Source organism: Rhinolophus sinicus, linkage group LG15 (assembly GCF_036562045.2).
Source record: "Rhinolophus sinicus isolate RSC01 linkage group LG15, ASM3656204v1, whole genome shotgun sequence".
Taxonomy (NCBI): domain Eukaryota; kingdom Metazoa; phylum Chordata; class Mammalia; order Chiroptera; family Rhinolophidae; genus Rhinolophus; species Rhinolophus sinicus.
The window spans coordinates 34769830-34782183 of record NC_133764.1 but is presented as its reverse complement, the minus strand read 5'-3'; the positions used below and the strand labels follow the sequence as shown (position 1 = coordinate 34782183).

The window sequence follows — 12354 nt, the reverse complement described above, 5'->3', positions numbered from 1 at the left end:
TCAGCTCCAGGGTTACTGATGGGCTTGGCAGAGCCAAGCAAGCTGGAGCTAATACCCCAGCTCAGAACTGGCAGGGACAGAGACCCCAACTTAGCCTGGCTTACACAGGGACTCATGCGATTCACGTTGTGACACCTTGTTATAAGTATTTAACTCCTTGAAGCCACATAAATATGGGGACTTACAAAAGCTAGGCTTCCCGGAAGCATGATTTTTCTTTCTTTGTCCCCAGAGACGGTGATTAGCATTTAGATTCTAGGCACTCAAGGTGAAATTCAGAAGAATAAAGGGAGGGACTGTAACAGGGGCTTCTTAAGCCACGCTCCTATATACAAAGAGCAAGGTGGTAGCCAGCCAGAGGGACACCCCATATTGCTCTGGTCAACCTCCCCGACCTTGTGCAGAGGACATTGTTATCCACCCTCAGTGGCTGAGAGCCAGCCTACCAGGGAGTAACTCCTCTAAGTGCAGGAGATATTGCCTGCTGGCTCCAGAGCTTTCTGCAGCCATCCCTGCATGAGTGCGGGGAGCCCTCACATGGGACGCTGAGCTGGTTCCTGAGGCCATGCCAGGCCCCGGCCATCTGAAGACCATCCTGCTTCAGAAGTTCACCCAGGATGGGCAGAGTACCTGGGATCCTCCTGTTAGCCATTGGTCTCGTTTGTTCAAAACAAGCCCATCACTTGACTACTGTTTCCATAGCAACCTGGAACCAGTCACCCCCAGGAGCACATACCCTACAGAGGAAGCTTCCCGGTTCCAGAAGTCAGTTGTCACAGCAGAATGCCCATCCTCCCTTTGGGGGCAGTGGACCTGCAGAGTTTGGGATGGTTCAAGGTTTGATTTGGAGTTAGGTTGGGTTGGGTTGGGTTTATTTACGTTGAAAGCTGAGTTCTATGAAGGAAGGGACGTGTGACAGTTCTGATTCCTATTGCATCCGCAGTGTCCTGCACGGCGCCTGGTATACATCACTGTGTACGCATTTGTTGAAAGCACGAAAGGGTCATTGAGGAAGCTACTCACACTGAACAGACTTTAAACCGTGTATGGTTGGGACCCTTCTGAGTAACACTGATGACAATGGCCATACCCCAGGGGCTGCGCTCAGGGTCCCATGTGCCTCCCCACTTTACAGCATTGCAGTGACACTCCGAGACAGGCATTCGGGTCATCTTTTTTGTATATGTGGGGAAACTGAGGCTCAGAGAGCTTACGCGAGTTGGCTCAAGTCCAACAGCCAGAAGAGTAAACCCAGGATCCTGGCTTCAATACGCAGAGCCCGACCCCGGGTACAGGTTTTCTAAAGGCAAAGCCTCCTTGGTCCCTTGGTCCCACCCCTGTGCCAGTGATGTCACCCTCATGGCAGACCTTTCTGGGAAGGCCTTCAGAACTGAGGAGACAGTTCTGAGGAGACAGTCTTGAGAACAAGTAACTATCCTCTAAATATCAACTCAAGCCTGGATTTCAAAGAATAAAGAGAGACAGTCAGAGGAAAGTGCTACAGGTACTAACGTTGTTTAGACAATAGATCGCGACCCCATCACATGGCCGCTTTGGAGGGAAGCCACTCATTTGAAAAGCAGCAGCACGTGGCTGTGGTTGGTGTGTGGCCCTGGGCTTGAATCCTAGCTCCGCCTCTTCCTGACTCTGAGGTGGGGAGGGGTCCTTCGCAGCTTCACCCACGCAACACAGTGGCACCGTCTGTCCAAGAGGCTGTTATGAGGAGTCGGGCCTTATAAGAGATGGAGCAGAGCCTGTGCAGTGCCAGGCTCATCACAGGGGCCCTGGGAAGGCAAGCAGGATCATTTGGGTCAGCGTGCTCTAGAATGGTCCTTGACGCCCAGGCCGTTGGCTTTCAGGGCACTGCAGGCAGTGTTTGCTCCAGGGAGCTATTGTCAGAGTATTGGTGTCCTCACGGGTGGAAAGCCCAGGGAGACCTGAGAGCGTGCAGCCATCAGTCACCCATGTCCGCCAGGGCCAGGGCACTTGTACGTTGTTAAATGGACCATTGTTAAAGTATTGAATGGCTTCCATACCTGTTAGTAAAGAGCCACCACCCTGAGCCCCTAAGTGTCTCCAAGAGGACCCCAAGCAGACTGCTGTGTGATTCTGCGACTCCAGGGTTAGGCCTGGTTCAGCGAGGGGATGGCAGGGCCCTGCTTCAGCCAGTGGCCTCTCCTCTGTGCCTCCAGGGTCAGAGCAGAGTTTGTGCCTTCAATGTTGGTATCTGTCCAGGGAGGTGAGGGCAGCTTTGGTGGGTGCAAGGGGTGAGCAGACACTGACTTCTCAACACTCATATCCAGAACCTGTACTCAGAGGACAGGGAGGTGATGGAGACGTGGCCCTGCCTCCCAGAAGCTCCCCGTGGGCTGGAGGGGACAGGCTGCAGACAGAGCCGCTGGCTTCCCTCTGATGCCCTTGTTACCAACACAAATAAGTAAATCCCGTGGCTACTCTCTCGCCCCCATGAGGAGCTGCTTGACTGCACATCATGGTCTGAATTCTGGAGCGTCCTCCATGGTGACTTTTAATCTGGGCCTTAGGGTGGAGGCCACTGTTAGTCCTGCTGCCCCAATGGTGTCTGCAAGGACCAGTCCTCAAGCGTCGGCAGCCACACAGACCGGCCCCTCGGTGTCAGCTGCTCTGGAGAGTGACTGCCTGTCCTTTGAAGTCCCGTACTCCCAGGTCCTCTGAGAGTGACCGTTGTGTATGCTGCCTGGTTGAGATTCGAAGTCAGACCACCCAAAACTCTCCAAAACTGGTGGCAATCTGCCAGCCGTAATAAACAAGAAGTCCGCGTTACTTATAAACAGACACACATGATACCATGTGAGAAAGGCCGTACAGAGCTGTAGTGAAGGCTATGGGGCGGGGAGAGGGGCTGGAGAGGGCATAGGGCTGGGAGTAGGGGCTGCTGCTCCAGGGTTGCTGGGCCAGGGGGTTCCAGGCCTGGGGACACAAAGGCTGAGGCCTAAAGAGCCCATGGCTTGTTTGATGGAATTTCTAAAACTGAAGGATGGCTGCATTCCAACTTCGTTTTCAAAATAAGAGCCCAAGTTTGGTAGCAAAATTCCAAACTTAGCACACAAGAAAAATCTCAATGGAACAGAAATTCCAAACCATGGCATGCCTCTCCTAATCACTCTTCAGTTCTTTGTGCTATCCTGGCAGCCCCTTTAAGCTCATTAGAATGGAACTAAGCCTATGTGGAAAAAGTTAAGAAAATATACAGAACAGCTTAGATCTTAAATCGTATTTATTGAGCACCAAAGCATCATAGTGAACATTTATGGAGCTCTTACCACCAGCCAGGAATGACTCTGAGGGTTGTTTGAGAATGGCACCACTTCACCCTCAGAGATCCTCTGGGAGGCCTGGTGGGATTATCACTATTTTCAGGTAAAGACAAAAAGAGTGAGTTGGGGAGTCCCCAACACGAGGCCAGGCTCCACCACTAGTCCATCTGCACACCTACTGTGCGCCACACACAGGTTGGGCCTGTGTGGCACCTGGGAGGGATAAGCGCTGGATTTGCCCTCCATGGAACTTATTCTGTCAACAAAAGAACATCCAGCCTAAAAAAAATTCTTGTAAAAGTTTCTTTAAGCCCAATGGACCACAATTGCCAGGAAGCAAAATCTCAACAGACTGGGAGAATGCTCCCGGGAATGGCAGTTTCGCAGCTTATTTTATACATTAGAATCAAAGGAGGAGACAGAAGGAGGGTTACATGAAACCCATGGGTAGTGGATTAGGGAGGCGAGAGAAAGCAAAGCGGGGAAATCTCTGGGATTGCGCAGAGACACATACTTCTTTCACGTTGGTGGTTACGAGACAGTTAATGTTTACAACACAGAGGTGGTATGTGCGCAACCAGATAACAATGGTCTCACGCTCTGGGTCTGGAAATGAAGATCACTCTGGCATTTCAAAGGTATGTTATCTTAGATGCACAAAGACAATGGACAATTTCAAAGTTAAAGTTCAAGGAAGCTACAGACCTAGGACGTGACTACCTGCCATGACTCACTTTTAAGTTAGTTTTTATGTCCAGACCATCCCATGTGGTTACTTTGGTCTCGGGGTTTGTAAGGCCCACCAGGGGGGCCTCCCCTGAGTGAGTCAGTTTAGGATTTGGCCCCTTTTTCATCCACAATTCCTTCCTTGGTGCATTTATTTAACGAGTATTTGTTCCACACCCACTAAACAGTACCAGGCGCTGTTTACATGTGGCAACTACAGACGTGAGCCAGACAAGCTCTTATGAATGTTACCTTAGGGAGTGTTAGGCTCTATTAGGGAGGACCACATGTGTGTGAATAATCACGTTTTCATTTCTCGTTAAAGTATTATCACCACAGTAACTAACTTCAGGAGGAACATGGTGAACAAAAGGCTTCCTGTTTCCTGTGGTACAGGGGCAGATAAAGCGCTGTGAGAAATCCTGGGGGAAGATCATATCCTCCTGGATGGTCACAGTGGGTTGCCTGGAGGAGGTGGCATTTCCGCTGGGCCCGGGAGTGTGAACTAGACTGGGTCGTGCATAGAAGGGAGCAGTACTGTTTTGCGTTTGGCTGGAGTGGTGGTGGTGTTCTCTCATCGCCTTCCCTCTGCTGTCTCCCGTCTCTTATCACGGTTTGCTTTTTGCCCTTGAGGTTGGACCACGAGTCTAATAGGTTCCAAGAGGCCCATCTCCTGCTTCTCCTTAGCCTGACCTACACACGCCCCGGAATCCCAAGCTTGTGCCAAACTAGAAACACACCACATGCAGGACAGAGCCTGGGGAGGGGGAGGAGAAGCTGCCTACTGGGCACCTGCTGTGTGCCAGGCCCTATGCTTTATACACTCGCATTTATCGTCTAACCACCCATCTGTTCCAGTGGGAGGGTCGCCATTGAACCAGTGGGGAAACTGAGGCCCAGAGAAGTCAAGCAGCATGCCCCTGATCACAGAGCTCAGAAGTGCAGGCAGGAGGGACTCAAATCCAGGTCCCACTGGCCCTGAGGGCAGCTCTGCTGCAGCCTGGCTCACCCAGCTTCCCACCACAGAGGGGAGATTGAAGGAGGGAGGCCTGCCCCGCCCCTGACCCCAACCACAACCCAGTGACCTCGGGAGGCCTCCGATGGCTGAGGGCGCACAGTGAGTCACTTGACGTGTAAGGGCACAAGTAACATATGTGACCTTGTATCTGAGCGGAACTTTTTGAAAGCACCTTCGCAGATTTCTAACTATGTTAGCACAATTTGCCCAGAGCCCGGATACAGTTGTGCCTGGAGGGCGTGTCTGGGGAGGGAGACACTTAGCATATTCCTGCCCACCCCACCTCTAGTCTCCAGGGGGCTGCCACCCCTGCGGGACAGGCCCCAGCTCACTCACTGGTAAGTGCATCTAGGATACACCCATGCGCACTTCAGGCTAGGCTGGGTGCAGGGAGTGCCTGGGACCACAGCTGAGGGCACGGTTCCTCTTCACAGTCAATAAAGCAGGGGCGGGGTGACCTGTCACCAGAGACAACACATTCCTGTGTGACTTTGCGAGAACCAACCACAGGAGGGCATCCTGCCTGGTCCCAGGGTCTCAGTACCAGTCCCCACGCCTGCGTGGCACCCTCCCCATCGCCTGCCGAGTCCGGTGCAAGAATTCCTACCGCTAGAGAGGAGCGGAAAAGCAGAAAGCTTGCCTTTGCTCCCTCTCTTTTGTTCCTGTCTTTTCTCGGGGTCCTCCCCACTCCCATCCCCAGGCCTGGCAGTGTGCGCTCCCCCTCCCCAGACTCTGTCCGGTAATTGCTGATGGAGTGCTTTGAGGAGCTGTTAAGAGGCCCTGGAGCTGAGGCCGTCGCCTGATTGCCTGGCAGCCTGGCGGGGCTGCCCATGAAAGGCCTCCTTTGTGCTGGGCCCGTTACTGGGAAGCTGCATTCAATTACCGAGGGCCCAGTGAGAGTTGAAAGCCGGAACGGGAGCCCCCGTCCCCCCTTGCTTGCTTTCTTCTCTTCTCACCCCACCCCCACCCAGAAAAGAAACAGATGTTCACGGGCGCAATGGAGGCGGGAGAGCAGTCACTGATGCAAAGACCCCTCCTTTGGCTTTGGAGGGCTGGGGCGAGGGGGCAGACCAAATGCGAATGCCTGCCCCGCCCACAGGCCGTCTTCATTTAGCGCCCAGCTCTTCCTTCTCTTCGTTTCTCACCCCCATCAGCAAGGCTGCCCCACAGAGTGTCTGGCACACAGTGGGTGCTCAACAGATGGTAGCTGGTGGAACTGCGATAATTAGATGAATGAGCTTTGGGATCTGGGCCCCCAGGAGGTCCAGGGAGGCCCATTCCCCACCCTACCAGTCAAGCCTCACTCTGGGAGTGAAATGAGGGGGTGGCTGGAGCTGCCTGAGCACTGAGTCAGCTTCCCCCCACCCCCACCCCTTGGCCCCTTCTGATTCCTGCTGGGGAGCTTTGAGGCCCCCTTCCACCCAGGCCCACCCTCGCCCTCCCTTACAATACCTTCCACAACATTCTCTCATGTGTAGCTCATTTTACCCTGTGAACTGCAGAGACCAACCCATCTTACAAACAAGGACACTGAGGCCGAAGAGGCCTAGTGATGGGTCCAAAGTTAGCGAGGGGACAGAGTCAGAATGGCATCAAACCCCCGTCACCTCCTACCCCAGACACCCATTCACTCTGGGGTTTCTCCCCATGGCTGGAGCTAGCAACGATGCTTAGCAATTATTCCAACCATCTAGTGGGTGCCCTCCCAGAGACACCTAACCTGTAGGGAAAACTGTGGGGCACCCCTGTCTTCCTGCTGCCCCCACACTCACAGACCCTCACTGCCCCTGGACCAGAGGGACCTCCAGCCTCCTGCCTCATGGCATCAGCACCTGCTCAGATTGCTCCTGCCTCTGGGGCAGCCTCTCCCCAGCCCCAGGCACCGCCCCTCCACCCCCTCCCTGCTCCTGGCATATGGAGCCCTACGGCCTGTGCAGCCCCTTTGTTCCCTCCTGGGCCAGCAGCTGGGCAGTAGGCAAAGAAAGGGACTTGTATTGTGTTGCATGCTTCCTGGGGAGAATGTGTGAGGGACTTCCCATTGTCTTGGGCAGTGGTGAGAATATCGTGGTCCTGGGGGTGGTGGTGAAGAGGGAGGCAGCAGACACTGTGCAGGGAGGAGTGAGGACACAAATTAGCAGATGGACTAGGGAGTATTTACCCCCACCGGAAGAGAGAGGGGGGAGGGACTCTCAATCCCGTTCTGTGACCTCTAGGCAGGAGTGTAGGAGTTAAGAGCATGTGTGGGCTTTGGGAAAATCAGGCTGGTCTGTTCAAGCCCAGCTGATCATTTCCTTGGGTAAAAACACACGTGCTATAGTAGCTACAGCACAGAGGTGTGAACATTGAACACGGTAATGCGATCAGCATTTCCATAGTTGGTATCATTATAGTCCTGTACGTACATCGGTGCTATTTGAGGGTCTGGCTGCCATCAAGGACTTTGAGTTCCTGAGAAGAAGTGTACATTTCATAGCCCATAGCTCACACCTTTCGGGCAAGACCAGCTCTCTAGTTTCTTTACTTGTAAAGGCAGCTGCTCGTCCCGGACTTAACTTGTGTTGGATTCACTGGGTTTCCTTGCTGCTGGTTTTTTCCAAAGTGTGTTTTACTTAGGTTGATGGAATTAACGTACTGCCTCCAAGCAGTAGCTGGGCAGAGATGATGCGACTTGAGCACGGTCTTCTGAGTTGTATTTTGTTGCGAGTGTACTGTTCACTAAAATCACAGTGCCTCTCTTCCAGAGAGTTCTAAGGGCGTTCCCATCTGCTGTCTTCTTAGTTCTCACAACATTGCTGGGAGCCTGGGATGAGGGAAGGGGTGCACGATATTTTTAGCTCCACAGTTCAGATCGCAACGTTATTTTATTTTACAACCCAGATTGACTCTTGTCGCATGTTAATGTCCCCAATTGGCGGATGAAACCCGTGCCAAGAACACAGAAGTACTGACAACTTTAACAATAATATGTTATATTTCTTTCTAAAAGCTTCAGGATAGTCTTGGTGTGAAAATGCAGAACTTCTGTTGATGTTTTTCTCATGTTTATTGTATAACTGAGTGTTGCTTTTATTTTGGGTCACACATGGGTGAGAGTTGTCAGCATTTGTGAAGTGCCAGGAGCCTCCAGAGGGCTTATAATCTGGCCCTGGCTTTGTCCCTAGTCACACCGTCAGGTCAGTCAGCGGCTAGACCAGGATTGGAACTCAGTAGATCGCGCATGAACCTATGAACCTCTGTTTTGAAATGTAGGTGGTGTTGTTATTCGGGTATGGTGAGGCCAACAGATCAGGGGACGATGGCCACTGAAAAGATAGTTTGTTACTCACAGTTCCCAAAAAGAGGGGACACGCCATGCCACGCAGGGCCACACAGGGAAGCAGCAGGGTCGGTCAGGAGGCAGAGGGAGCAGGAAGAAGGCCTGGGCAGGAGCCTTTATTGTGGTTTCCACAGGGAAGTCAATGCAGGGGGAAGCAGGCTTAGGCAGGTTTAAATACATTCAGGGGCTCCGAGTGGTCAGGGCTGTCCCCTGTTGGCTGGTACCTGGCCCTGGGTAATTAGGGACAGGGCACAGGGGGTCAGTGTGTGAGAGGTCATTGGAGGGGATGGTGGGGGTGTGGGCTCTGGATATGAAAGGCTGCTTACTGTCTCTAAGAACTGACCAGCTCTGAGAGGGGCAGTCCCTCCAGGGTCAGTAAGGCCCCAGATGTCAAAGCATCAGAAACACCAAAACTAAAAAGGCATGATGCATTCAGCCTCAAAAACATTCTGCCAAGTGAGAGAAACCAGACACAAAAGTCACATATTGGATGATTCCATGTGTATGAAATAGCCAGAAGGGGTAGAACCCTAGAAACAGGAAGTGGATTGGTGGTTGCCAAGGGTGGGGGGAGCGGGAGGGGAAGGCTGGGGAGGACGGAATGGGAAGTGACTGCTTAACGGGCACAGAATTTTCCTTTGGGGTGGTGGAAATGTTTGGGACCAGACAGCGGTGATGGCTGCACACCGTGGTGAGTGTGCTAAATGCCACTGAGTCTTATACTTTAAAACGGTTACCTTCAGGTTATGTGAATTTCACCTCAATTTAAAAAAAAAAAAAATAGAACTGAGGTCTTTGAGTCACGTCAAAGGTCCATGGCTTCTGTGCCATGATCTGCGCTGAAGGAAGCAAGAGTCAGGCATGAGAGGGCATTGTACCCTCCTGGCCTTGTGGGTGCTGAGGCGCACGCCGTCCAGGGCTTGGAAGAGGCGGAGCGGACTTTCAAACCAGAGCACTTGTGTACCTCGCAGCCCTGAGCACGCTGCCCTGTCCCCCCCCAGGCTACTGACACCCCATCCTCTGTCCTCCCAGGGAAGCGACAGCGAGTACGAGGTCGACCCAAACCACCAGAAGGCCCACTCTTTTGTCAACCACTACATCAGCGACCCCACTTACTACAACTCATGGAGGCGGCAGCAAAAGGGGATCTCCAGGGCCCAGGCTTACAGCTACACGGAGAGCGACTCGGGGGAGCCAGACCATGCCACCATGGCCAACAGCAGCAGCGCCCAGCAGGGCAGCCTCTTTCGGCCCAAGGCCAGTCGGACCCCAACGCCCCAAAACCCCCCTAACCCCCCAAGTCAGCAGAGCACCCTCTACCGCCCGCCCAGCAGCCTCGCCCCTGGCTCCCGGGCTCCTATAGCAGGATTTTCATCATTTGTTTGACGTCTGAAGAGGAAAAAAGAAAAGAAAAATGGCACCAAACTCCCCCTCCACCTCTCCCCACAGCACCGCCTGCCAGAAAACAAAAACACCAAGAAACCAAGAAACCAAGTCAACTGTTCACCTCCTGAGTTTATTTTTCCAGATTCCAGGGCCAGCAAAGCTGGTGTGAGAAGGGAGAAGAAAACCACGAGAGGACGTGTGTGGCCAGCGATTGGTCAGCTTCACGACTGTGGGGTTTGCTGCTCCTTCAGCGGTGGGGAGGGGTTGGGGGAGTAGCTGTGGTGGGCGCGGGTGGGACGGGCCCCTGGAGGGAGAGGAAGAGAAAAGACAAAGGGCTGGAGGGCTGCAAGACAGGCGTGGCTGAAGGGAGAAGAAACTTCTGGAAATCCAGCTGGCTGCCCACTTCTGGCATATGCCAGAGCCCTGGGGGTGAAGCTTACCCCTCTCTCTTCACTCAACCAGTGCCACATGCTTCCCTGTCCCTGGCAGGATGGATGGCCCTGCTGCCCCCTGCCCTGCTCCTCACCCTCCACTGCCCCCCTCCCTTGCCCAACTTCCCCACCAACCATTTGGTTTATTTACAAAAAGGAAAACAACTAAAGGGTGGGAATTTGCCTAGGTAACTCCTTGTTCCTAATACGCTTTTTTCTTGTGAATGCAAGGAAGAGGGCCCCGAGGCGTGCGGGAGGGTCCCCCCACCCCCACCCCCGCCCCCACCCCCACCCCCACCCCCACCCCCACCCCACCACTGAGCCTAGCCATCCCTTTCCTTGAAGTCACTTTCTGAGCACAGATGAGGAAGAAAGAACTCGGGGCACAGAGTAGGGGCACGGGCCACAAATCACTGGGATAATTGGTGTAACGCAGGAATGTAAAAAGGCAACTTTTTTTTCAAGTCAGGTACTACCTGTCCCTTCCTTAAAGGAAGAGAGAAAAGGGAACTCCTTGGACAGGGAAATTCAGCTTGCCTGGGGCTGGCGAGCTAGCCGGGGAAGAGGGATGGCCATATCAGTCACACCACTGTCCCTGGACAGACCCCTTCCTTCTCTCTCTCTCTCTCTGTCTCTCTGTCTCTCTCGTACCCCGTATACTTGCAAGGAAAGGGTTTAGGGATCCGCTCCAGTGGAAATTCCTTTGGGTTCTTCCAGCCAAACAGGAACTCACTCTCTGAGCCGTGTTCCTCTCACTCTCCACCCACAGTTCTCTGTGTCTAAAACACCCCCACTCTCAGCACAGGGGCACAGAAGCCCAGAGGATGGGCCAAGTCCCTGGTCCAGAGACCAGAGCACCATAGTTTGCCCAAACTGCCCAGCACAGGGTTTACAAAGAGTCAGAGACCATCCCACCCCCAGTGATGTCTCCTAGGCTTGTGCCTGGAGTGACGCGGGGCCGGCCCAAGCTGGACACAGGTCCTGAGATGCATCGCCAGGCCTGCCGGGAGGAGCAGATCAGATGGGACCCAGGGACAAGAATAGCCCATGGGAGGCAAAGCTTTTACACGCACACAAGCTGCTCCAAGGAATGTTCTTTAAAAAGCCACTCTGATGGCCTGGATCTTCCCATCAGCTCGACTTCCGGATTCAGGGGTTAGAGGGGAGACTTTCTATCGAATTCCCTGGGTGCCCCCACAGTTGGGGATGGACACAGCCTCTGGAGATGAGATGACCTGGCCAGCATGTTAGTGGGCAGGGCTCACTGGGGTGCCCAGCACAGGTACTGCTGGCCCTGCCCCGGGGCAGGGGTGGGGAAAGCAGTGCCCTATTTTGGAGAGTGAGGAGAACAGTTAGGGGAGGCCTGAGTGGAGGATTTGGGAAGCAAGCCAAGGGAAGAGAGGGCCTGGACCCCTCCCTACTGGCTCCAAAGCATGTGACTGGATGGAAGCAAGGCCAGGGGCCTGCGGAAAGAGCATACCCAGCCATGGGCCCCTCCCCAAGCACTGGGACCCCTGGGAACCGTGTACAGGGGAAGTTGGAAAATGGCTCAGCAGACAGTCTGACCCAGCTCGGGTCCAGAGCTTCACCATGAAGGGGGTCTTGGAAGAGAAACACAGTCTTTCCCCCAAAGAGGGACGCAGGCCTGAGAGTCTCTTCCATACACATCTGGCGTCTCCATGCAGCACATGTGCAACTGCCCGTGTGTGGTCACGGGGCTGCTTTCTCTTTCATCTTCTCTCTTTTTTTAACAGCGTGGTCCTCTTCCCTATCTGCTGTGTGTTTAACCATTTAAGGAAATTCCCGATTTGCATTAGGGAATTATTCAAGCCCAGCCCAGTGGGGCATTTTTTGGGAGGAAGCAGGGGTGAGTAAAACCGTGTGTGCTCACGCGTGCACACGCACACACCTGTTGCATATGAGGCCACATTTCCTTTGCCTGGAGCACTCATGTTCGCCCTCCGTCCTCTCCCCACGTGTTCATTCACACCCACGCTGACACGTACAGGTGGGATGTCGCCCTAGGCTCACGCACATGCACACACAGATATGCACAGAACACACATTGCATGTGTGTCAGCAAAGAGGCTCTTATTCCCTCTGATGTAAATTGTCTCCTCCATGAGGCACCAGCAGTCTGAGTCAGTCCCACTTGGGTCACGGCTGGGCCCTGTTTTCTGA

The 12354-nt window shown here is 53.7% G+C and overlaps 1 protein-coding gene across 2 annotated transcripts in view; it reads left to right on the top strand.

Annotated features, from left to right (window-relative positions):
- SDK2 (sidekick cell adhesion molecule 2) overlaps positions 1 to 9885 on the top strand; it is a 246705-nt gene extending 236820 nt beyond the window's left edge. For both annotated transcript variants that reach the window (XM_074319611.1, XM_074319612.1), the window contains one exon: positions 9389 to 9885. In XM_074319611.1, coding sequence (XP_074175712.1) covers positions 9389 to 9742 — 354 coding nt within the window. In that variant the 3' untranslated portion in view covers positions 9743 to 9885. The remainder of the gene's footprint in view (positions 1 to 9388) is intronic.
- Positions 9886 to 12354: the final 2469 nt, after the last annotated feature.